Below are 26,613 nucleotides of genomic sequence, written 5' to 3'. Positions count from 1 at the left end.
TGATTCTGGGCACATGATCTTTTCCTTCTTGCATATCTCTTCATAAATTCCCAGAAGTGGGATTTCTGGGTCAAGGATATGAACCTTATTTAATGCTTGCCAAATTACCTTCCAGAAAGGTTGTGTCAATTTATACCTTTCCTTCAGCAGTGCAGGACTGATACTAGTTTGACCATAACCTTGCCAACATTGGCTTTTACCAATTTTGCTTTTTCCTAAATTAATAGGTAAAGTTGAATATGTTTCTATATGCTTCTTTCTGTGACATTGTTCTCTTATGCCCATTGTCTCTTCATATGCTTTATCTATTTATTTATTGGTAGGAAGAGATTCTTACCTGTTTATATGATAAAGGAAAAGAGAGTTCAGGCTAGTAGCAGCTCTGGCCTCTTGTTTTATTCACAAACTCAATCTGGAGCTTCAGGTCACAAAAGGATTAATAAATTATTAGAATCTCCTCTGCAAATATAAAATGCCAAGTCATAATGAGCTTGGTGGTCTCGGAACTATCCTAAATTGAACTGAGTCCCAAATTAGTTTGTTAGGTTGAAATTGAGCAGATTTCTTTTCTTCCCCCCGCCCCCGCTTTTTCAGCCCCCCTCCATCTTCCCCTCTCCTTCAATCTATACTGTGAGATTTTGTTGAACTGAAGCCAATACTTCCAGGATAACAGGAGTTTGATGCACTAACTACAACAAATTTCTTCTAAACAGAAAAGCATCACAGAGCACAAATAATGATTAATGCAGAGTTGAGTCATTGCTGTCCCCAAGGACAGAGTTTTCTGATTAGAAAGATATCTGACAGGCTTTTTCTACTCAGGTTTGTTTGTTGATCCAGCCAATCCTTTTTGTGAACTATACTCCTTACCCAAACCTAGGAGCCCTGAAGAAGGGAAGGTATCTTGATCCTTTGTAATCCAGATTTACCATTCTGGTTTAAATTTTAAGCATTGTCAGTGAAGCTCTTCGTTCACGATTAGGTTCTTCCGGTTATAGTGGATGCTGGCTAGGAGCAGACAGAATGAATCAAACCCTCTTCCAAAACCAGAAAATCCACATCCCTCAAATAACATTCTGCAGTAGGTGAATTTCAAACAAACCCTGCTCTGGGGAAAAAGCATAGCCGTAGCATTCTTAGAATTACCATTCATCAAGTGCACATCACATACTTGGCATTATGAAGAATGTTCGGCTTGATGCTGGTTTGACAAGAGCATTTTGTTTTAACCACATAAAAGCACCTATCCAAGGTCCCTTCCTCCTAGAAATCCCAGCATTCTACAAATGGATTTTCATTTATCTTTTTTTTTTCTCTAAGCATCTCTTAGAGAAAGGTGCAGCCTCTATTGTAAGATTCTGTTTTTCCAGTAGAGGAAACTGAAATAGGAAAAAATTAAGGGAACAGTACTCAGCTCAGCGGAAATGAGTACCGTTGGTAATAGAGGTTTAGGGACAGGGGTGAGTGAGGCTGTAGGTAGACAGGAAAATTTTTCAGGATAGGGATTTTGGCCTAGATTTCATGCAACCCCGGTCTTTCTGGTGTTGTTTTAACTTATAAACTTACACCTGTCTCATGCAACACAGTACTTTAGGCAGTGAGAGAATGGCAATAGTTGGTGACATTGTGTCATTTAAGTGTCTCAACAAGTAGATGAGATATATATGCTTTTCCCCTTTTATCTGAGTAAACTAATGTAGGATGAGATAAATTGCTGATAGATTGTGGAAGCAAAACTTGCATCAGTCCCCTCTGGCCAAATCCCATGTACTCTCGCACCAAACAGTCCTGGTATCAGTTTGTACAAAGATGAGTGAGGCTTGACACCGGCAGTGGAAGAGCTCGGGCTGGTGGGAAAGATGGGTGCAAACTCCTCTAGGCCAAGGGTGGACCAAAAGGAAAAAGAGGGCAGAGAAAACCCAGCTTCAGCACTCCAAATTAGAACTGTGGCCTCATAGGTTTTTATTTAAATATTTATTAATTGAAATTTAGAGAAGAACAAAGGTATAGGAAAAAATTTAAATCACCCAATATCTTACAACCCTACTATTGATATTTTGTCATGCTCCTTCCCATAGTGCTCATGCACATTTTAATATCATACCTTTTTCTTTTTAACAAGGTATGTTTCATTTATCATTAAAATCCATGCATTTTCCCCTGGTCATTAAAACCCTGATGAACATAAATCTGAAAGACCTTGTAACTCACCACTGTTGCGCTGAACAGGGGTTTACAGAGCCATTCCCCTGTGAGTGGACAGAGAGTGGTGTGCTGGTGGAACATGGTACCTGAGACTGGGAAATTTATAAAGAAGAGAAATTTACTTTCTTATAGTTCTGAGGCTGAAAAGTCCAAGATCAAGGTGCTGGTAGCTGAGTTACCTGTTAAAGGCTACTCTCTGCTTCCAAGATGGTGCCTTCTTGCATTCTCCCTAGGGGAAGAACTCTTTGTGCTCAAAGGCAAAAATCAGAAATACAGGTGAGCTGCAGGAAGCCTCTTTTATAATAGAGGCTTGATCCTGTTCACATGAAGAGGAGTTCTCGTGGCCTACCTACCTATTACATGCCCCACCTCTTGATACCATCACATTGGCCATTAAATTTTAACACCTGAACTTTGGAGGGGACACACTTAAACCATAAAAGAGTTTTTTCCAGTTTTTAGCTGGTAGTTAATGCTGTTCCAAACATCCTGACTTGTACAGCTTGACCCAAATTTCAGATGGTTTCCTTAAGATCTGCTCCTAGATGTTTTCCTGTAAGTGTTATTTCTGAGTGTAAAGCTCAGGATCAAGCTGGATTTGGATACCTCTCAAAAACCACTGTCACCAATCATGCTGTTTTTCCAGAGGAGTTATCAGACCCTCCCAAGGTGGACGAGAATGACACCCTTCCAGATGTGGAGCCTCCACTGCCAGTGCATATCCAAATAGCCAGGGACGTGATGGAGCGCTGCATTCACTTATTGTCGGATAAAAGTCTGAAAATCCGCTTGAAGGTCAGTGTGCAGCCCCTTCTCTGCATTCACAGAGCAGCAGGATTGAGGTGTAGTCTGGCTGGCAGTGACTATGTGGATAAGTAAGGAACTTCCCTTATCTCCTGGTCCATGTGTGGTGGCTAAGAGAAGGCATCAAGAGGAATTTATCTGAGGGATGACATTTTCACATCTTTCTGTGTCAGCTCAGATGCTGAGAGGGAACTGAGTCCCCTACATTTAAAAAAAACCACAAAGTTATGAGGATTCATTGAATCTCCAAAGGAAAGAAAGTCATTGCTTTAAAAGGATATCATTTTCTGAGCTGACTAGATGCTGGATGAGGGTTTTAATACTTTAAAGTGGTCATTTTTGCAAACCTGCCCTTATCTCTGCTTCTGTTTCTATTTTCATCCTAGGAAAAGCCCCAACACTTTCTGTAACATTACACACTTGTTTGTTGGCAGTTTCCCAAGTAAACACCCCATCAGCAAAGACTTGAAATAAATCACGGGACAGTGGGATGAGGTGCTAGTGGGGGCCATTGCTTTCAGAATCATTTCAGAGATCATACACCCAAAAGGAAAGCAACATTCCTCCCCATCTGCAAGCTGGGGGCAGAAACAACTGGCTTAGTGACTCACTCTAGCGCTGAGAGCACATTGGCAAAGGTAGGAAACCCTGATCCACAGATGATCTCACAGGTAGGAGTCTGAGTTTCATAGAACTTGTTTGGTCTTCCCTAGTACCTCCTTTTAGCACCCTTGTATTCCATTCAGCAAGTGCTTTTCCAATGTGTGTTACACATAAAACTTCAGTGTATGTGTTTGATACATTCAGCAAACTCCTGAATATCCTTCCAGATCTTTCCTTTCATGGAGGCTTTGTAGCAGCTGTATAAACACTGTAATTAAGGGTGTCAATGTTGCAGTCAGACATACATACTTCAGTTCAACTCTTGGTGTTGCCTCTTACCAGCTATGTGACCTCAAGGAAGTCAAATCACCATTTCAGGCCTTTTAGTGTTTTTGTAAAATGGAAACAAGGATACCTACTTCACAGGTTGGTTGATTGTGAAGATAAAACAATTAGTATGAGGTGGGCGTATAATCATTCATTCATCACTAAGTGTTAACTGAACATTTGTGCAGGTCAAGCAGAGGCTATATAGAAAGGCATGATCCCTGTCTTCATGAAGCTTCTTGTCTGTTGTGGGGCAGTACACAAACACTCCAAGTCCAGGAGAAATGGTATGAAGGTATTAAGCAGGTTCTATGACAGAAAATAGTAACTTAACCAAATGTGAATTGGGAACCTACTCTACAACAAACCCTGTTGAGTAAGACAGAGCTTACATTCTGATTTAGACTAGATGGTCCCAGGAAGGCCTCTCTAAAGTGGTAACATTTCTAAAGGTTGAGGAGTCATTATATAAAAGAGCAAAAGCAGGGAGAAGACCATTTCAGACAAAGAGGGGACGTGTGCATCTTTGAATTAGCAAAATATGATCTAACTTTTCCAGTTACTGACAGAACTCAGTTCAGAGCCAGTCAGGGATGCCAAAACCATTTCTGCTACAGTACTTTGCTCTCCTCTCTACTGCTGAGCTCTCTGATTTCCTTGCCAGTTACATCCCAAGGGCAGGACCTCTTCTGGTTCTGTTCCAGTCTCAGAGTAGGCTCCCAGTAAGGCCTAGTGAGGGTGGACTTCACTTGCCTCTGTGCTCCAACACACACCTCAAGTGCACTGTGAAGGCTGCCCTGCAGCACTGTTGCAGGTTGTCTGTGTTCAGAGAAGTAAGATCAGGAAACACGTCCTTAAGGAACGTCAACAGTCAGGTGCATCTAGGTTAGCCCCAGGCCTCTCTGCCAGCCTAGCTCTCCAGGCAGCAGTAGCACCACTTGAATCCACACAGCCCTCGACTCACTCCCCCTCCATCACCCCTGTCGCATTTTGCGGACCTGCTGCTCTCATGTTGCTGTACCTGAGCCCAAGTAGCTGCATTTGATACCTCTTCCTCTCCCCTTTGTGCAGTCTTCCTGCAAGTTAAGCCGTTCCAGTTCCAAAACAGATTTCAAATCTTTTTTCTGCCTCTGCCACCATCCCGTGGAAACATGCCTTTTGTGGACTTGTGCTACAGCCTCCTCCTCACTTCTCTGTCCCCTTCAAGCCCCTTCTCCACGCAATAACTAGAATGACCTTAAAACATGAATCATATTATGTCACTTTCCTGCTCAAAACACTTGGATGGCTCTCCACTGCACTTAGTACAAAATAAAAGACTCTTAGTGTGACCCTCTTGTGGCCCAGCCCCTCAGTCATGAGCCAAGGATCTGTCCTCATTTCCTAAGCACAGCAAGCTCAGGGTCTTCCTCGTGGTGCGAGCTGTAGAACACACCCACCCTGCTCAGGACTAATGCCTGCTCAACTCTTAGGTCTTGTTTTATTAGCTGTTCCTCAGAAGCCTTCCCTTCCTTTAGTTCTTCCCTTCCGCCCTTTACTTTCCTTCTTGACACAATTGGTAATCTTCCCTTTATTTGGTTATTACCTAATTAAGGTCTTTCCCCAGCTAACCATACACCCTGTGAAGGCAAGGAAGCCTGTCTGTTTTGTCCCTGTGTGTCTCCCTAGTACCCAGCCTAGCCTATAGTAAACAGTTACTCTATATATTTCTCAACCTTACTCTTAAAATGGTGACTTAGGCCTGGTATCTGGTTTCAAACTTTTACCATCTAATGAAATCATGTCTCTTTTTTTAGGTCTTGGATGTGCTGAACTTGTGTGTCATGGTTCTGCAGTCACAAAAGAACCAACTCCTTCCCTTGGCTCATCGGGCCTGGCCCTCACTGGTGCACCGACTCACAAATGATGGCCCTTTGGCAGTGCTCAGGGCCTTCAAGGTACTGCACTGAGGTTCTCACTGTCCATCAAGGGGGTGGAGGTTGTCAGCCCAGAGCTCCTCAAGGTCTTTGCATCTCTTCTCTTTTCTGTTGGTTGCATGTCACGGACCTTGAAGAAAGTGTAGAAAAATAAGAAAAGGACAGAAAAGAAAAGTCACTTTCCTTTTGAATTTGAATCAGGATGAACTAGTAAAGCAAAAGGCCATCAATTTTTTATTGAGCATCTGCCATGTGCCAGGTGGTGAACTTGGCACTTCCCCACATGTGAGCTCCTCTCAGATCCGTCAGGGTAAGTGTATGGGCTCCACTTTTGGCAGAGGAGAAAACAGGCTCGGAGAATTTAAGGAAGTGTCTCAAGATCATACAGCTAGTGAGCAACAGACTCAGACCCATGAGTTCATGCTCATGTTCCTTGCTCTGCACATGGGTTCCAGGTTTCTAGTGAAGCTAGCATGGGCATCTTCTGCCCAGCTGAAACACTTTGGGTGAAGCCCAGGACCACCCGTTTTAGGGGCCTAGGAATACCTATCCCATCCTTCTCATAAGGTTGTCAGAGATAAAATGAGACTCTGATGGAGTGCTTTAACTAGCTGAAAGCCTGTGTAGATGCAGTGTGTTATTCTCCTTGACTTAGCTTGGCTTATATGAGCACATGTATTTTAGCTTATATATTTATATCCTTCTTTGTTCTAAAAAGCACTTATGACATCCTACAGAGATACATTTACCCTGGCAAGCTATCATAAATTAGAAGCAGGAGAGCAAAACGAGACAAAGGAAAAAAATATGTGGGAATACGAAGGAAGCTGAGAATGCACTGAATATACTTGGCAAAAGTAGTAAGACCAAAATACCAGTTTACATTCAAACACATAAAATTGTTAACATGTTTTTCCAAAGCAGAATGCATACAATGACGTGTGTGTGGGGGGGCGGGGGGCAAGGGGAAGGAGAAAGAGGGGGAAGTATTACTAAATCTTATTTAAATGCACCGTTTTCCTTTATGAAAATTAATAGGTTATCTGAAATGACAGCGAGTGTAGAAGAATGAAAAAACCATCACGCTGTGTGCACTGAAACTGAGGCTGCTTTCCGCACACAGACACATTAATGACACCTGAGGCCGGCTAGAGCCTGTGCAGTCCAGCCGAGGGACCTGCGATGAGTGTCATGTTCTCTGCAAAGTGGGCAGCCGCTCTGTGCACCGGTTATGCCTTACTTGCCAATTTTTAAAGAAATTTCTCTTCTCCTGTATACTCAGCCTTGTGCAGCAGGGCAAAACGTTTCAATATGTTCTGCTAGAGAAAGTTTAAAATGAGACATGCAAAGAAACCGCCTGTTGTGAAAGATAGAACGAGGGTGATGTACATAAGAGATTGTGTAGCCAAACAGAAGGAACGCAGAGTCGACTCCAGCCACGGAGCTGGCCCTGGCTCAGCCAGGGACCTCGGCCTGGTTCTCCCCTCCCAATGCCTTCCTGTGGCAGCAGCCGAGCCCCTGTGTTTGTGTCTGCTCAGCTAGCTAGAGTTAAAAACACAAGTCTTTTCTCAAGGGATGTTAGAAAGATTCTAGAGATGATCTATGTGAATTGCTTTAAGCTCTCTCTTTTTTTTAAACAGAAAGGGAGGAAAAATCAAGATATTAATCATATTATTCATCCAACACAAGATTCCTCTGAATTATTCTCCATGTAATCTGTATTTATGGGTAGAAGCAGCCATGCCTTGGGAGCAAAGACCTCCAAATTCATAACTGTCAAAATTACAAACCATGGGCAAGGAATTAACAGCAGTAATTCTATTTTTTTTCACAAGTAGAGACCTAGATGGAATTGAATTACCAGGCATTCTTTAGCCCCCTTGCTGCCGTGGCGATTTCAGTCAGTAGACTGAGGACTGTTTCTGCAGGTTTTACAGACACTGGGAGGCAAGTGTGGTGATTTTCTACGGAGCCGGTTCTGCAAAGATGTCTTGCCAAAGCTGACTGGCTCCTTAGTCACCCAGGCGCCCATCAGTGCCAGGGCTGGACCAGTTTACTCACACACGCTGGCCTTCAAACTGCAGCTGGCTGTCTTACAGGGCCTGGGCCCCCTCTGCCAGAGACTGGACCTAGGTAGGTACCGACACGTCTCTGGGACACAGAGCTGCAGTGTTGTGTCCCGCAACCCACACCCCCCGACGCCTCCCCACCCCAGCCCCCCATGCTCTGCCTGGTCCTGCCATGCTCCCTCGTGTGCGCCCACTTCAGTCTCACTTTGGCCTCATCGGTCTGTTTACCTTGATGCCATCCTGATTCACAGGGTGGAATATAGAGCTCAGGGAGCCTTGCCTCCCTGTGCCCATCTCCCTCCGACAGCCGTTGGTTGCTGCTTGTCCCAAATGAAGTCTGAGGGTCGATGCTTTGTTTTGTTTTTCCTCTCTGCAGGTGAGGGTGACCTGAATAAAGTGGCTGATGCCTGCTTGATTTACCTCAGCGCCAAACAGCCCGTGAAATTACAAGAGGCTGCCAGGAGGTACGTCTGCTTGATCACCCGCATCTCTTTACGTTTGTTCTAAATTATAGATGATTTGCTAATGGCAAGCAGAGTTGAGGCATCTCTGCTCTTTTCTCCGTCTCCTTGCCAGGTTAAGATGATTTCTTTAGCTGTGCCAACCCTAAAAATGGTATTTTTACTAGATGCCTTTCTCTTTGCAAGTAATCTTTTCCTCTGCTGCAGTGTCAGCATCAATTTCATAGGGGCAAAAAGCAGAACCACCATGTGGTGGGGGGGCTCTGCCACCTTCCTGGTTAGAGGCCCTGTTCCTGGTGACCCTGTGGTCCTGGCACCTGTCCATGCCTCAGCTCTCTCCAGTTCAAAGTAAAAGCTCCAGGTTACTGATCTGCCATTCCCAGGCCCCACAAGGATCTAGGATGATGGGAAATTGCATGCAGGATTGGTTGTGTGTGCCAGCAGCACACAGGTGCTGTTTCTAGAGTCCACACCACCCATCTGGTTCTAGCAGGAATCTGGGACCCAAACAATAGCAATGACAACTGCACAGGCCTTGTCTAATTCTGAGATGACATGATTCTGATTTCTAAGAGTTTTGACCATGCTTATTAGAGAAGGGCTGTATTACCTCTAATAGAAGAGCTAGTAGAATTTCTACTTCCGTGAGTACTAAGAGATTTTTCTCCTAAGCTGAAACTCTGAGCACAGCAGCTTGAGAGCATCCCCAGACTTTCGTCAGTGCATTCTGGCCTCCATTCCCCAGTTCTTCTTTCATTTAGGAGCAACAGTGTTCTAGAGGTATCCCCTGGTGCCTGCTGGGCCTGGACTATCTGGCCTGCCAGCTTCATGTCCCTGAGCAGAGTCCCTCCTCCTTCCTGGGCTCCTGGGGACAGTGCCCTGAGAACCCTTGCTTGGGGAGGAGTTGGGAATCACCCCATTCCCTTATAGGCTTCTCTGGCTAGAATGGGGAAAACCGTCTTGCTCCCTCTTAAACTTGGTACTCCTTGGGAGTGACGGGAATATCTTTTTGAATTGATTTATTGTCTTTGCAATTTTTGCTATTGATTTTTCCAGTAGCCTTTTTTTTTTTTTCTGTCCCTTTTCTATCACATCACGTAGACCCAGAACCAGTGATAGTTTCTGGAGCACAGGGTGCATCCCAAGGAGCTTCCTATCCCTGGCATCCCTATTCCTTAAAGAACCTTGGGGTTAGCACGGTCCTCCCTGGCAGTGCCCCAAAGCTGATAATGCTGTGATGAATGAATTTATCGTGAAGTAAATTTTCTTGGCTGCCTGTTAAGACCAAGAGTCACACAGCTCTGATCTCACCTCCCTGGCCCATCCTGCTTTCCTATACCCACCACGTCCCATCTTTCAAGTTTAGAGCCATTAAACAAACTAATATTCATTATTCATTCTTTTTTCATTTCTGATTTTCTTTGCCGCTGCTGAACACAGTTAGGTCCAGGATCAGACTGTGCTCAGTCCCTTGGTGGCGTCTGGCGCCTCTGGGGAGGAGAGAGCAGCCGGGGCACCACTGCAGCGCCCGCTCTGCTTGCTCCCCAGCATTCCATTCAGGCCCTCCTCTGCAGCAGGGGGGAGGAAGCAGGCTTGATTGCTTCACACACATCGCCTGCAAACTTATTTTGAAGTCAGGGGAAAAATCAGTGTTGTCCTTGATCAAGAGCTGATTTGGCATCTTGATTCAGAAATTAATAAGCTCTCTAAATGGGAGAAGAATCCTGAGACAATAGGAAACTTGGTGTCTGTGAGCTGAATTACTGCCTGAGAGAGGGTGACGGTGGGCTCATTAGTGTGGGGACAATCACACCCGCTGGTACTGATGAGCTGCGTCTCTGAGCAAGGTGGGGTCCCCACCATCCAGCCAGTTTGTCCTTAGTTCTTTTTCCTTCACACTCCACATACATTAGCACGAGTGAAGCCCGTCCCGTCTGCCTCCTTGCGTCTCTTAAAACTGCTTCTCTCCTTCTCCAAGCACAGTGTGGGCCAGGCACCATCACCCCTCAGCTGAACAACCACAGAAGCCTCTGTGCCGGTGCCCTGTCTTTACTCTTGCCCCTCCTCTGTATTCTCCACACATCGCCAGTGACATACGCACCCACTCTTTTGGAAGAAGAGAGAACTGTTGTGTGCAGGGAGCCCTGTTGTTGGGGTTTACAAAAAGCCAAGCCTCCGCTTAGTATTGAGAAGAACCAGTCAAAGTGCTGTCCAGAGAAGACTGGCTCCCTCTGAGCTGGTGCAGTCCCGAGCCAGCTCCTCTGTCTGCTGGAGTCTGAGGGAACCTGTGGGAGCAGGTGCTGCTGGGAGGCCTCCTGCCTTCTGCAAGGAGGTGGATGAGCACTGTGGTCTGTGGGCCCCTCTGGCAGGTGGGGTTAGGACCTGAGGCCATCATCGTGTTGGAGTGGAGGCAGACTTGGCCGCTGCTCGGAAATCCTTGATGTGTGCACTACAGCCACGTTTCTCCTTCCTCTTGTTTGCTTTTCCTGGCTTCAAAGAATGACCAAGCCTGTGTTTGCTTTTTTAATTTGTCATATTAAATATAGCCTTTGTGGCAGGCTTTTACATCCAGGCTGTAAACTCTGGAAATGGAAATTGATCAGGGGGTGGTTGATATAACCAAGGCTGTAAACGCTAAGAACAGAGATGCCATTCTAGTTTAATGCTTTTATCTAGTGAATGTGCCTTGTAAGGAGGGGGCATAAATCTTGGAACTTGGGGGAGGTGGGGGGCGGGTATACCCTTGCTGCTTGTTACCACCAGGTGTCACTGTTAACTGGAGATGCAAAACATAAAAACAAAAAACAACCAGCTCCCCAAAGTTTATCCAGTTAAATAACTTCAATGGATAACAAGCAAATCATTTAGGGTGTGGGAGGAGGAGTCAGTATACCAGGAGCTGTAAATAAGGCAGAGTCCCTAAGGGTAAGCATTGCATTACAAATAACCAGTGGGGTCAGACACACCCTCTTCTCAGCCCAGTGCAGAGGCATACTTAACTGATTTTAATTCCCAGGTGGCCCCAGAAGCCTTCAGGGTATGTCCCAGCATGCAGTGGGTCTCCACAGTTCTGTGCCTTTTCTGACCAGGGAACTGTTCCCTTCCATACATGAAAGGAATTTGAGATGAAAGAATATACCCCAAATTTCTGTTTTTCTTTTAAGCCAGTACATGCACTCAGCCAGGCTCAACTCCATTAGAACCATCTCCTTGGGCCAGCCTCTGAAACTCCCTGTCTTGCAGTGAGGTCTTACATCATCCAATAAGCCTCACCCTGGACTACAAGGAAACAAAACTAGGCAGTACCTATTTTTAAAAAGATTCAGTCCCTGCCCAGCACATTCATGATCGAGGAACAAAACCTTTTGACTGCTTGGTCTCTACCAAGTTCTACTCCCACCTGCCAACCCCAGAGCCCAGCTAGGGATGCAGGGCACCAACAGGTAGTGACCAGCTGGTGCACCTTCTGGCCAGGCGGGTACTGGATGCTGTGCTGCTGTAGTCCTCCATGTGTTGGAGGAGGGGCATTGCCTTCTCTGCTTCCACTGCCCAGCCACTGTGTATGAGAGCAAAGGCAGCAGTCTTGGAGTTGGACAGACCTAGGTTCAGATCTTACCAGCCTTTGAAGGAATGGCTTAGTCTCCTTGCATTTCATTTCCTTCCTCCGTAGATGGGGAGTGACAGTACCATCCTCTTCATAGGGTCTCCTTGTGGGACATGTTGCTTTGACCTGTCCAGGAAAGTCCCTCAGTGCTCACTCATTCTGCTTATCACTGAGGAGGCTGTATGTCCCAGGCACTGTTTTAGACACCGACAACAGAGGATGAAGCCTGTGCCTCACTGTGCCTGTGTTCTAAGGTACTTGCATGCAGGCGCGCACACAGGGCGGGCTATATGTATAAATTTATCAAATTCGTGTTATGTGTAGATTCCACACACACCCACCTGAATGCAGCGTCACTTGCCAGCCTTCTGAGTCTTAACTGAAACCTGAGCAGGGGTTTTCACCTCAGAAAGGTCTTTTTCATGTTAATTGTGCCACGTCTTCCCACCCCCTCTGCGCAAGAGTGGGACAGGTTGGAAGGTTCATTTACTGACTGACTTCCCTGCTCTCTTTCTAACAGTAGGATCCCCGCCCATCAAAGAACCAGCGGTGCCTTCAAACCCTGGACAAACACAGACTGGCACAGGCTCGTCCATTTCATCCCCGTCAGAGCCCAGCTTCTGTCTTCACCCACACATAGGCCTATTATATTTGAACAGATCAGGAGCCACAGAGGTGATCCGTTAGCTCAGCCGAGCTTGGAATGAATGGCTTATTCCCTTAAATGGTGTGGGCAGTTTGTTTGACGTTGGGCTACAGAACTGTTTCCCCTTCAGATTGCACCCAGCATGGAAATGAGGGCACTTCTAATATTTTTCCTTTTGACACTTGATTAATAGTTGACAAATCCAGACCCAAGTAGTTGGCTTTCCTATTATCCATCTTTTGACAGGCTTTCCTGCTTTTCTCTTCAAGGCCCATTGTTCTAAAAATACACTCAGATCTGAGGCTGTTCGCTGTGCATATATAGGCCTGATTTCATGGTGTCAGAGAGAAGAGACATCTGCCATGCAGATTACAAACAAAGTGGGTTGCTGGGTTTCAGATCTGAAGGCAGGGACCTCGGTGCTGCTTTAATCAGATGCTACCAGTCCTGTCCCTGCTTCCTTGGGGTTGTCATGTGACTGATAATCGACCGCCCAGTGGGGTGTATTTGCAGATGTACATGCAGTGCTGGGTCAGGAACAGGATGCCCTTGATGGCAGATCTTGCCTGCCGGCTGCGCTGCCTTCGCAAAGTGGATTGCAGTTATCAAAAGCCTGGGCAGACCACAGGGTAGCCATTTTGCCCGTCTGTCGTCTGTCTTGAACACCTAAGAGGCTGTCACGAATGTGATAATCTCAGTACCAAGCAAAGTAGCCAGGGAAATGGCCCAAGTGTCTTACTATGTGAGCATTTATTTCAAAGATTGGTGGGAGGTGCTGAGGTTGAACCCAGGGTGTGAGACACGCGCTCCAGCACTGAGCTGCACGCCAGACATACAGTAAATGCAGCCTGCGCAGTCACTGCCGCCTCTTAGGTGCTCAAGACAGACCATTTTTATTGGATCTCTTATTTTGAGCCAAGCACTGTGCTGAGAGTTGAAGATTTCAGAGATGAATACCAAGTTAGAGCTGGCCTCACATTGCTGTTCACTCCAAGTATCAGCTTTCTCGTCTACAAGACTGAAGTAATCCTACCTATTGTTTTCTACCTAATACAATTATTATAAGGTTCAGTAAAGTCATGTATATTCATTTTTCAACACAAGAAATAATACCACAGTGAAAAGTCAATAATAGTAGTTGTTAAACATTATTTAAACTTTCTCCTTAATTCCGAAAATGACTTTGGGGCGTCTTATAAACTAAGTGTATGCAATAAAGAAAAAAGGAAACAAGCAAAGGACTTTTTTAAAAGGAAAAACAAGAAGAGCAAAAGCAAGGTGAAGCCAGAGTCAAGGTGGGATATGTGAAATGCAGAACTTGAAGTGGCTCTACGATCCCTAACAGACAGCGAGGGAGGAAATGTCATCTCTTTTGCAACTTCCAGTGAATACTGGCAGAAGAGCTTAGAAAAAGAAAGCTCAGTAAGCAGCACAGCTGTCCTTGTTACTGAACCTTAAGAAAATGCCTCCATGGTCATCTGGGAAGAGCACAGGGCGCCATTGTGACTAATGTCCTCAGCATCCTTGCAGTAAATACAGAAGGGCGCTTCCAAAAGCCGTTTCTTAAGGCATCTTAAGACTTTGCGTCAAAACCCAGCTGATAGGAAAATGTTTCTGAGAGGTGGGGGCAAAATATGTAAGCTGCTACCCAGACGCCCATGTGTGCAGGGAGGCCAGGAAGCCGCTGCGGCCTGAGCGCAGCCAGCCAGTGCCAAGCCCGGGTCTGTCAGCACAGGAGGCTGCTTTGAAATCAGTGCCCAGCAGCAGCACCATGGGGTCAGGCTGGGAAGCCTGGAGGTTGGGGAGCTGACCAGATCTAAGGGGCTGCTTTTAAATCCAGCCCAGTGGGATTTAAACCCTTCTAGGCTCTGCCTTAGTCAATTGTCTGTAACAGATTGGGCCTCTCAGTGCCATATCCTTTTAAATATGCACAAGGCAGTGGAATCATTCCACTGCATTTATGACACTTTGTCTTGTGGTACTTTCAGGGCACAATTAGCATCATACACTTCTATTGGTGTTTGTGGTTTTAAATCCTGTCCTTGTTGCATTTAAATATTTTTTAATATGGGTCTCTGTGTGAGTATGCGTGTTGGAGTTAGATCGATAGATGAATGATTTTGAACACGTAAATATAGTTAAGTCTAAAGAGTATGTATAGCTGCAGAGGTAATTGGTAGTATTTATTTGGAAAGTAAATCGTTGCTTCCAGTCATAATCCTCCATTTCCAACATTTAGAAACAAAAAACGACCTCCGTGCAGGGGAAGATAGCTAAATTGAATAGCAAGAAAGGACAGGCTTGAAATACTGGTTAACCAATGAACCGAGACCCATTAGAGTAAATTACTGAGTGTGGAAACATAGCCCCACCGCTTGCTGGCTAGGACACGTCGGCACCCTGAGCATCCATTTGTTTAAATAGCAACACAGAGCCTCATTTGCAGCATCAGCGTGCACAGAGTAATGGGAGAAGAGGTGGCCAGAGAAAGAGGGCGTGGAGGCTGTTCCGCCAGCACAGGAATGACAGGCGCGCTGGAGTAGCACTGTGGCCTTGCCTGCTTCCTGACAAGTGCGTTTCTTTCCTGATCACACTTACTTGTGCCGGTATAGAGATAGCCTTGTGTCGGGTTCCTAAGGAGACAGCCCTAAGTAACTTCTTTAGAAGCCCCAAATAAATAAATAAATAAACAGATCACAGAGCTGCAAGTTCTTTACCACTGGCATTTACCCTGACAGCTCATGAGAGCATTTTATAAATCCAGAAAGAGACAAGGAACAGCGGACCCCTCAAGCAAGTAATTGACAGAGAAAGAATAGCCTGCTGCCCGGGAGAGCCGGAAGCCCCACGTTTCAGTTACAGTTTATTTAGCCTTGCTGGGCCTTGATTGGCTAGTGGTTTTCTAGAGTTCCCTTTGAGCAGATGTTGTCTAGACAGAAATGGTGAGGACACACTTTGTACTATGTGCTTCTGCAGCAAGGGGATTTCTGTTTGGTGTCGCCATGTTGTGGGAAGGGGTACAACCCAGCGCTCATGATGGAGAACTGCTGTTGATCCTCAGAGCTGGAAAGCACCTTAGCACTGGTCTAATCCACACCTCTCTTTACAGGGGAGCCGTGTCCCTCCTCAGGAATCCTTCCCTGGCCCCACCCACATGCTTCCTAGGATGGCCCTCGCCATATTGCGACATGGGCCTCTGTGATCTGCCTTCCCAGCCAGACAGGTCTGTGAGACCAGAGCCTCTGTCTATCCATCTTTGTATCTTAAGCCCTGGCACAGAGCCTGGGCTGGACCAGGTGCTAGTAAATATTTGATGAACCATGAAGCGATAAGACCCAAACCCAGCTGTGGATTCCAGGAGCACATTCCCCACCTCCCCAGGCCCCTCACCCCAGCTTGTTCCCTCCGAGCACCCCAATACCATCCTGAAGGAATGAGCAGCTTCTGTTGTTTGGGCATCTGGAGTTTATTAGGTACTTACTGATACCCGTCAATTGTAGATGGGGCTGAAGTGCAGGGAAATGGCTGCCTGCATGAAGTGAAATTCAATAAAACCGCATTTTAAGTGAAAAATCAGTATAAACACCAGGCTTCTTTGCCATGGAAACAGAGGTTGCTTAGAAACTGCCTAACGGCGAGTTCTAAATTTTTTAAAGTCAAGTTATCATTTAAGCTACACGGCCCTACAGGTTATTGAGAGATAATCACTGGCCTCGGGACACGTGGAGGCATGAGGCTCAGCTGAGCGCCTCCCTGTGCTCAGGGGACCAGGTAATCTCTTGATAACTGTGCTCCCCAGAGCCACTCATTTGGGCCTGGGGGAAGGAGAAAGAAATTTTTGTTCATCAGTTAAATAGTGTACATATATTTTTTAAAAGTGTTTCTCTTTGGCTTTGAAAAAAGATGGAACTGGTCATTTTGGCATGTTCAACAGACATCTCTGCCACATCTCGAGACATATTGGAACAGTTCCCAGGTCATTACCCCAGTCACTTCAAAGCAGAGGTCCTGCCTCTGTCTTCTGACTTTCAGTTATGTAGAACTGGCCTCCCAGGACTTCAGCTTTTGCTTTGGGCTCTTCACTCTGAGAGTCCCCTCTTCCCAGTTCAGGCTGGCCAGGAACTGGCCTCAGAACAAAATGGGAGCCGAGTTTGGGACAAAGCCTGGCTTCTGAGTGCTCAGACCAGACCTCTTGGTCCTCAGGCTCAGCTCCCAGGAGTTAAAGCCAAACAGGGTCCTGGTTCAGAATTTGTCGGTGTTTAGAGTTCAACAGGCCGCGCGCCTCTCACCCAGCAAGAGCACAGCTGCGCCTGCCAGCCATCTGCCTGCATGGCACAGTGTTTGCGCCCCACCTCAGGCATGTGGAGGGCAGAGAGTCCTGCATTTGTTTCTTCCTAAAAATAATAGGTGAAGTTAGAACCCCATTGGCTAAGAATCAGGACCCCCACCAAGGCAGCCTGGCGGGGTTATGAGTGAGACAAAAGACAAATGCTTTGCCCTTTTCAGAGTGTCTGAGAGGTACCCGTGGTGTGGCAGTGCTGCTGTAGTTGGTAGTGATAATTATTCCTTAGACACACACACAGTCTTCTCTCTCTCTGGAAAGAATGGTGTTTTCATTATACACTTCAAAGTGTTTCCCTGCACCTCTCCTCAGAGTCTCAGAATAAACCTGTGGGGAGGGTGGGCCGGGTGTGGCCATCCTCCTTTGGAAGAAGAAGAAGCGGGTTCAGAAGGCTAAGTAATCTGCTCCAAGCCTCAGAGGTAGGGGAAGGAGCTTGAGTTGTTGCCTGCCGTTCTGGAGCAAAGAAATGAGACCCAAAACAATTCTTCCAAGAGTTGGGCTCTTAAGGAATAAAAAAGGTGAACTTGGCACACACTTTTTCTTTGCTTCCTGTTAGCATTTTATTTGGAGATCTCTCAGAGAGAGGCTTCTTGCCATTTCCTTTTCTGCCAAAGAATACAACATCCCATTTAACATTTTCAAAAGGGCTCAGAAAGTGAGCATTGCCACCTTTTCATGCCACATGAGTCAGAGGGCACTGTGCCTGAACTGGGCAGTGGCACCGGGCGTTGCCACTGCCACTGTTGCTGCTGCGTTGCTGGGTGTTGCCCAGATACAAACAGTCCTGGAAGCGGAGTGCCACCCAGAGCTGGAGAAGGGCTTCCAGTTCTTGAAGGGGAAAAAAAATCAAATGAAAGCATTTGCATTCTAACAGTCTTTGGCACCAGGGAAAACCGTCTACTGTGTCACGTGTAAATAGAAATCTGCCTCTTGTTTGGGGTGCGTTTTTTTCATCATTTCCCTTGCCACTCTAATTATCAAAGATATTTTTGTTTTTAAACAAAAATTGTCTCCCACGCAGGCCCCATCTCCTTTCTGCGGTGAAGTGGAAACAATGAATTAGAATATTCTAATCACTTCTCCAGCAAACAGTGTGCAGGTTATAAACACACGATTATCCTAAGCACAGGAAACTAAGATTGTTGGGGCACAGAACAGGCCGGGGAAAGGTTTGAAGTGCCCCCTCACCTCCCTGCGTGCCTCCCTTAGTAACCTCCTTCACATCTGTCTGTCAGGCCCAGGGGAGGAAGCAAAGCTGGCTTCAGAAAATAAGACCCGAATCCCCTAAGGGCACAGGTTTTTCAGATTAATAAAATTTAGAACCAAAAATTTACTTTTGGCTGGCCAGCATTTAATTCCTGATTTGATGCTCAAAAAGGATGCTAGGGGCTCCCAAGAGTAACTGTCAAGAACAAAATGGGGAGGGGGAAGTAAAATACCATCCATCAAATGGTACTATGTACAGTTGTCCCTTAGTATGCGTGGGGGTTGGCTCCAGGACCTGCCGCATTTACCAAAATCTAAGGATGCCAAGACCCTTGTATAAAATGGCACAGTGTCTACATAAATCCCACACATATTCTCTCCCTTACCTTACATCATCTCCTGATGACTCACAACACCTAGCACCGTGTGAGTGCTGTGTGATGGTTGCTATACTCTATCGTTTAGGGAATGGTGATGAGGAAGAAAGGCCGTACATGTTCAGCATGGACACCATGTTTTTTTCCAAATAGTTTCAATCCACGGTTGGTTGAATGCATGGGTGCAGAGGGCCGAGTGTAGCTTTAGTGGTGAGGGGGGTTCACATGTTAGGGCTTGATCTCTGTTTCCTACCTCATCGAAACCTTGAAGAAATGAGGATACCAAGTCCAAGACAAGTGTGATTTCCTGCACCTCCATAGCTAGTGATGTCATAGCATGAACCCTGTTAATATTTCTTACTTTTATATATATCTATATGTATAGATTATTGCATAGTACTGGGGGTTGAACCCAGGGGTGCTTTACCACTGACTTACACCCCATCCCTTTTTATTGTTTATTTTGAGATAGGGCCTCACTAAGTTGCCCAAGTTGGTCTTGAACTTGTGATCCTCCTGCCTCAGCCTCCTGAGTCACTGGGATCACAGGTGTGCACCACCATGCCTGGCCCCTTATACCTTTCGTGATGATAAGCAACTAATTTCTCCTTCATATCCTTTCACAGGATGTAAATATTCCAGAGAAGGATGTCACCTTAAGTCTTTAGTGAGCCACCAAATAAGCCAAAGTCACATGAAAACGAGGACCTGTTTAATCATTGAATGTTTACTGAATGCTTATCATGGGCCATGCCAGGTGGCCAGGAATAGCAGCAAGCAAAATGGCCAAGGTCCTTTCCCTTGAGGAGCTTACACTGTGAGGAAGGGAAATGGTCATAGACAAGCCGCTAGCATGTATGGGAAGGGGCAGCCACCTAGACAGAGCAGGACAGCAGTCCCACTTGCAGGGGATGCACGGGCTGAGGCAGCAGGCCAGCAGGGAGGGCCTTATCCTTCCTGGGATTGACCAACCAGACTCCAAGCTGCTGTGGGGGCCTGTTGGCCAGGTGTGTGAGGACTGCCCGCCATAGTGGCCTGGGTTCAACTGATGGTTCAGAAGTAGGAGTTGACCAGATAAGAGGCAAGGGCCACGTAACCTTGTAATCTCATCCTTAGCATTTATGTGGTGGCCCAGGCCCTTGGACACTTGTGTGTAAGTCACGGGCAGGCCTCAGCTGGTCCTGTCCCCGGAAAATAAAGGACCCTTTGCCAGCCTGTGGAGCGCCGCATGATCTTTCGAATCTAATTGCTGTGGGCTCCTCTCCAGGGAGCCCGAGCGTGTGTCGGAACCACCAAGAATCCAGGACTCTTCATGACCAGAGAGGGTCCAGCTGTCCAACTGAGCAGCAAGACCCTAGAGACAAAGAAGCCCAGAGGCTAGGACAGGAGCCCACTCTGGGTCTGACCCACGGGCTTCCTCTGCGGTCCCCCAACCTGCCCGAGCCCTTGAGGGCTTGTAATGAGGGGTGGGCCCTGTCATTTTTCTTCATTTCAGAATGCCAGCTTTAGACTCCGAAACTCAGCCCGTGTCTTTGCCAAGAGCTTGTTGAGTGTCAACATTGTCTGCTCGGCCTAATTACTATTTTACTCTGTGTCAGTGGATATGAAACTGTTTACTTTGATTCCTGTTGGGCTTTGGGACCATCTGATGTCCCTGTCTTAGGAACTAAAGTGGGTTCCTTGTGCTGTTGGAGCATTTGTTATGATCGACTTCTCAGCTCAGTAAACAGCTGCTGGGGTGAAGGCAGCGCCCTACTCCACCATGCGGGCTCCCTCCCAGACTCACCCTCACTCCTGCCTCTCCCCACAGCGTCTTCCTGCACCTGATGAAAGTGGACGCGGACTCCACCTGGCTCCTCCTGAACCAGCTCCACTGCCCTCTGCAGTTCACACCCCCCCATGCCAGCCTGCGCCCTGTGCCGCTGGGCATGGCCTCTGAGCAGCAGAGTCCCTACGCCAGCAACGTGCTGCAGCTGCTCCGGGAGCTGCAGTGACCTGCTGCCAGCCAGAAGGTGGGCCAACCCACCCCTGCTGGAGGCGACCACAGTGGCCACAGAGAAGGCCATTGAAGGTGGAGCGGACAGCCAGTCGATTTGTAAATTGATCGATTACAACTGCCTAAAAATTGGATTGAAGGAAAGTGGCTGGCTGTTGTTCATGTTCCCCACATCGGGTTTTCAGATGTCACTGTCGGGCAGCCCTAAGGGCTTAGCACCTCAGCCTACCGCCTCCATGGCCCCATCGGCCTCCCGGTCCCCGCCACACACACACACACAAGCACCCCTAAATACTTAAGGACACTGGCACTCAAGTGCACTGCACGTGTCCTCTGAGCCCCCGAGGGCCGCATTCAGGATCACACATCTAAGACCTTCTGAGTACAGTCCTGCCACAGATGGGTCCCCTCCGTCTGCACACACCGCCCTCCTCAGATGATGAGAAGGAACTCGTTTGCTGGACCTAAACTGCTCTTTGGAAGAAAATGAAATAAAGGCATTTCTTGGATGAAAGGATGTTCTAGAGCTCACTTTGAAGTTCGTTATTTAAGTTGGGTGGTGTTTTTTTGTGGGGGGGGGGGTGGTAAGAGTTCACATTCTTGGGTGGCTAGTACAGAACCATGGGGTCAAGTCCAAGCAGTGCAAAGCCAAACAGTAGAAAGGTCCCCTCCCTCCCTCCCCAAGGCCACCACTCAGGACGGTTCTGTGCGTGTTAAGTGAGAGATTAATTTCTTAATTTTTTACTGTGAATGATAGTACACAGACCGACGCCCACAGGTGCCTTCACTGGTTACCAGCACATGGCCGGTCCTGCTCCAACTACCGAGGCCCTCTTACCCACCACCATGACACCCTCAGTTATTGTCAAGCAAATCCCAGCTGTCTAGACTTTTGAAATGTATAACTACAATACCATTATCATAAAAAAATTAAGAGCACTTCTTTAATATTGTCAAGTATTCCTCACTCAGTGTCTAAATTTCCCGGCAGGTTTGAATCTGGATTAAAATAAGTTCTGTACATCCAGTTCTCAATGTGTCCCTTAGTAGAGCTCTCTAGTCCCCTCCACTTCTGTTTCCTCCTCCTTGTAAGTTTTCTGGCGAGGACACAAGGTCAGCTGTCCCAAGCTTTCCCCGCATCTGGATTCACTGACTGCGTGGCAGGGTCCTTTCCCGGGCTCCTCCTGTCTCCTGTGTTTCCTGTAAGTTGGGAGGAGAGCAAGACTCCTGCCTGGGTTTGCTGTTGTCCTCTTGGCTTGTTTTCTGGACTAGACCTCCAGCGCTGGCCTTCCTCACTGCCATCAGGAGGTCTGGAACATCTCGTTTCTTCCCGTGGTTCCGGTTTCTTCCTTTCGTTCCTCAACCGTGAGGTAACCTGGAGCTACTGTTTATAAGAAAAGGCTAAGAAGATAAATACTGGATTTTTTTATTCCTAACTGAGGAATTTAACAGATTAAGTAAATTGAGATCCCAACAGGGCTGGGAATGTAACTCAGAAGTAGAGCACTTCCCTAGCATGTGCGGAGGCCCCAGATTCAGGCCCTAGTACCTCAAAAAAGAAATAAAAAATCTCCCCCACACACAGGCGCGTGCATGTTGGAAGACCCCAAGGGTGATGAGCATTCCCTCACCAGATGCGTGGGACGCCATAGTTAGATGACTTGCGTGAGTGACAAGCTCTACAGAAACCCAAAAGGTGATTGGCATGGGCACACTGTGGAGTCAGGGTCCCCAGCCAGTTCTGGAGAGGAGCTCTGATTTGCTTATCCCCCTGAGATGGATATGGTAGTGACATATCCATCTCAGGGGGAGGTGGCAGCAACCAGGAGGGTTCCTCCTCTCTGGGCTTCAGTCATCCAGCTGGAAAAGTAGAGGGATTGGGCCGCAGGTGGTGCTCTCAATCTTTTGGGTCTGGGCCCCTCCAGGCATCTGATGAAATCTGAGGACCTAGTCCCTAGAAGCACGCTCCTGCACCTCTCTCGTTGCCCCCTGGAGGACACTGCATCCTCCAGGCACCATCTCATCTGCTGGGCCTTCTTAGCTGACCTCACAGTTGTATTTGCAATTCCAGAGACTTCACCGTGACCCCCCTCAAGAGACCCCATGTTAAGAGCCCCACAAGTGCTCACTGCCGTGCAGCTCTGTCGCAGCTTTGAAGTTCAGGGATGACTTCCTCTGGGAAAGGAAGAGAAGTGCCCTCTAATTGATGGGATCGTAAAAGGATTCAGCGCTGCTCCTAACTCCACCGGGGACACAAAGCAATAGGCTAACTCAATCTCTAATGGCAGATGAGAAAACGATCACCACATAGCTGCTCCCTGCAAGATTTAAGTGGCCTACCTTTCCAGAGCGGCGGGGAGTGGCAGGCCACAGTGGTTCTCAGAGGCAGGGGCAGACATGCAGGCACATCTGGATAAACCTGGGCCCTGCCTGGAAAGCTCTCTGGGAGATCATGAGTGTAGGAGGGTTTGCCATGGTCTTCCAAAATCCCACGTCTTCTTCAAAGAGTGAAGATACCCTGACTACCCTGAGCTGAGCTGCTTTCCGATTCATGCAGGCAGATTGTTGCTCTTGATTAAAAAAAAAAAAAAAAAAAAAAAAAAAAAAAAAAAACTAATTAGAGCACCTCTTCTGTTATTATTATATTCAGGCAACTTTAATTTTGAACCTGTCCAGCTGACTCAGAGTAGAGTCCTTGTTAACATGGACATCACCGAGTGACCCTTCCCCTCTGTTGCAAATTGCGGGGCAGTGAGGGCTTCTCCTTCCCTTCAGGGGGCACCAGCACAGCTGTGGCTGGACTTTGGGTAGAAACAGGCAGAACCTGAAAGACCTTGAATTCTGCAGGCAGAGGAGGACGTGTGGAGGATTCTGGAAAATGTAGAGCCGGATCCAGGGAGGAGTCGGGAGTTCATCAGAACTGGATTTGATTTCTGAGTACCTCTGAGTCACAGTGTGACCTTGGGCAAGTCATCTTCTTTCTTATAATATTTTTTTTTAATTATAGATGGATACAATACCTTTTTTTGTTTGTTTGTTTGTTTATATGTGGTGCCCAGGATCAAACCCAGTTCCTCATATGCAAGGCAAGTGCCCTACCACTGACCACAACCCCAGAGGGAAGAAGGAGTCGTCAGGCATTCCCCACCCCACATCAGTGACCTGTGACATGTATGGCCTGGCAGTCTGGGAGGGTGTGATTGGGGTTTCGGGAGCTGAGGCCACATTTGGAGGGAGGCCTTGAATGCCAGTCTGATGCCCCAGCCTTAAGGAATCGAGAAGTAGCCTTGGAAGGTTCCTGAACAGGTGAGTAATGTATTGAAAGCAGCATTTTAGGAATATTCATCTCGTGGCAGCCAACGGGAGAAATTGGACGGAAGAGAGACTGGCCATGAAATTGTGTTTCCGAAAGTCCCAGGACGAGAAAATGTTCCTCTTCCATCAACCCCAAACTGTTTGACATGCCGTGGTTCATGAGCAACTTGAGGCACATAAATATGTGCTTTAAAGTTTAAAAGTAAAAAGTGAGATGAATGGAACCTCTGATGAGGCTTCCTCCAGCTCCATCCCGAGCGGGCTGAGCCCTGGAAAGGATTTTGAGCAGCTCCAGCTGTGATGAACAAAGCAGGGTCCCTCTCCCTTCGTGTGGCTCGCCCCAGTCCTCGGCATAGGGCTTGATTGGAAGCCAAGTGCCCGTACTGCCTTTTCCTCCAGAGTAAGGAATAGAGGCCAAATTTCGGAAAATAATTCTGAGTGATGGCGGCTGCTGTCGGGGCGCTGATTGCTTTATAAATGGCATTCTTCTCCGCGCCCCGCCCCCACCCCACCGCCACTGAAGTTTGGAGGCAGCGGCTTTTCAAATTACGCTTGGAAAGCAGCCTGATTTCCCACAGGAATCATCTCCTAGATTAGGAGCTGTTCTACCTTTTCCGACAGTTTTGCCCAGAGTACAAAGCCTGTCTGCAAAGGACGAGGCAGGAGCTGGCCCTCCTCGCCCCAAAGCGTCCAGCACCAACCATTTATGAAAATGTCTCTGGCAGCACCAGCATCTGGGCTGCCAGCGGCTGCAGCAGGGAAGGGTTAAAAAGCCCTGGGGAAAAAAATAGCTGCTGCCACCACCCCCTTCCCTCTTCCCTCCTTATGTCATTTGCCATTCTTTGTGCACAACAGCTCCTGGGTCTCCACCTGCTCCCTCAATCGGACCCTCACATCCCCAGCTCCCTCCCACACAGGCAGCTCAGAAGTCAGGAGAGCACCTTTCAGAATCTCTGGGGCCCGTTTCCAAGGGAAAAGATGGGGGAGGGGACGGGAAAAGAAGTAGTGGAGAAGAGTCAGGCGTTTTTTCTTGAAATAAAACAGAGACGGACTCCAGCCCACCCCACCCCCATTGGTGCCATCTTCACAACCCCAGCCTGGAGCTCTCATTCCACCCTGAACCCTGCCCCAGGGCCCCGGAGGAGGCCAGAGAAGCCAAAAATAGGAATCAATCTGTGCCATAGCTCACAAATGACCTTGGGCACTGCCTCAGGAGCCTTGGTGGTCCTGTCCGCTAGGTGAAAAGTTTGGACTCCTGAAAGATCTGGGGTTGGCTAATAGTGTTGGCAGGTGTGTAATGGCACACACTCTTTGGAGGCCAATTGGACTCCAAATTGGATTCACACATGCACACAAAGAAGCACACGTATAGGCTGTTTGCTGTGACCCTGTTCTTAATTTACAAAAACTCACAAATGTTGCATGTCCTGTGTGTGTCGGGCATTAGGCTTAAAGCCTTATATTAATATCTCAAAGACTGGAAGCCAAATATAGGAACTAACCCAACCCTGGCATTTAACCATCCATCTAGGAGAGATGGACATGGCCCTCCTCTTCCCCCTCCAACCCAGAAATCCCACCCAGCTGTACTGAGGAGCCATGTATCAAAAGCCAGGAAATGTTGCTGGGAACTATTTCCTAAACATAAGTATAAAAATAAGAGGAAAGGGAAAGACGGGGGTGGGGAGGACAGGGGGTGGGCTGTTTAATGGCGTTTGGTTCGTCCATGTAACAAATTGCTGCACTGCACTTTTAAAGAATAAAAGAGTAAAAGCTATCAGAGTTTTAAATGCACATACATGGACTCAGCAATCCTGCTTTTAGGGATTTACTTGCCCTTGTACAAAGATGATGAATAAGGTGCTTGTGATACATTGTTTGCATTAATAAAAAAAAAAAATTGCAGACAACCTCAAAGTCCATCCAGAGAAAACTGGCTAAGGAAGGGCTCCCCAGACGGGTGTAGTGAACCGTGCAGCCTTTCCAAAGAACAAGGTCAACCTAGGCGAGGGGCTCCAAGACCCAGAGGAGAAGGTGGGCAGACAGGTGCTGCTGTTTTCCTGGAGGGAGGCCCTGTGGGGAATCTTGGGACCCCCTGGTGGCAGCCTCCAGGAGGAGAGCCAATCAACAGTGAGAAGTCTTTTCACAGAGTCCCCTTCATACACTGGACTTTTTCCATATGCACGTGTAACTTAGGAAATATTTTCATTAGAATAGGAGCATTTGAGTCTAATTCTTTTCAAACTCACATTTGGTGGCAGGGGACTATTGTCATCTGGGACCCCTTCCTTAAGCTTTGTATTTCTCAAGAGGAACCAGGGCTGGGGATTGGGGGACAATATGTAATCTAAACAAGCAAAGGGTCTTGGAGAGGATGCCTCTAGGGGTGGGGGGTGGGGGGTGCCCTGCGACACAGGCAGCCACCTGGGCCCCTGTAGGCATGCAGGAAGATGATCTCCCACCCACTCACCTGAGCCCGAGGGAGGCAGGTCAGGCTTGGAGGCTCCCTGACTGCCCAGACTGAATGCAGAGCTCTGGGCTCTCTAGGGCCTGTGTGCTGTCCTCTGTCCCGGCTCTGGTCGCAGGAGGTGTATGCGCGCCTGCATCGTCAGCACCTTGGACAGGGACACGGCATGCCTCTGTCTCTAGTTGACTTCACACAGGACTGCGCATCCCCTGAGTGACCCAAGACGTTAAGAGCAGAGGTGGGATTCGAACCTGCAGCTGCCAACATCACCTGAC

The 26,613-nt window shown here is 47.4% G+C and overlaps 1 protein-coding gene across 1 annotated transcript in view; it reads left to right on the top strand.

Moving 5' to 3' along the window:
* Nucleotides 1–21,065, top strand: part of Tti1 (TELO2 interacting protein 1) — a 50,146-nt gene extending 29,081 nt beyond the window's left edge. Inside the window, exons 4-8 of the mRNA XM_026383255.2 lie at nt 2,852–3,000; nt 5,736–5,876; nt 7,784–7,988; nt 8,301–8,388; nt 20,371–21,065. Of these exons, the coding sequence (XP_026239040.1) occupies nt 2,852–3,000; nt 5,736–5,876; nt 7,784–7,988; nt 8,301–8,388; nt 20,371–20,554 (767 nt within the window). The 3' untranslated portion in view covers nt 20,555–21,065. The remainder of the gene's footprint in view (nt 1–2,851; nt 3,001–5,735; nt 5,877–7,783; nt 7,989–8,300; nt 8,389–20,370) is intronic.
* The last annotated feature ends 5,548 nt before the right edge of the window (nt 21,066–26,613 follow it).

The sequence above is a fragment of the Urocitellus parryii genome, chromosome 6, assembly GCF_045843805.1.
Source record: "Urocitellus parryii isolate mUroPar1 chromosome 6, mUroPar1.hap1, whole genome shotgun sequence".
Taxonomy (NCBI): Eukaryota; Metazoa; Chordata; class Mammalia; order Rodentia; family Sciuridae; genus Urocitellus; species Urocitellus parryii.
This window is presented reverse-complemented; position numbering and strand designations above follow the sequence as displayed.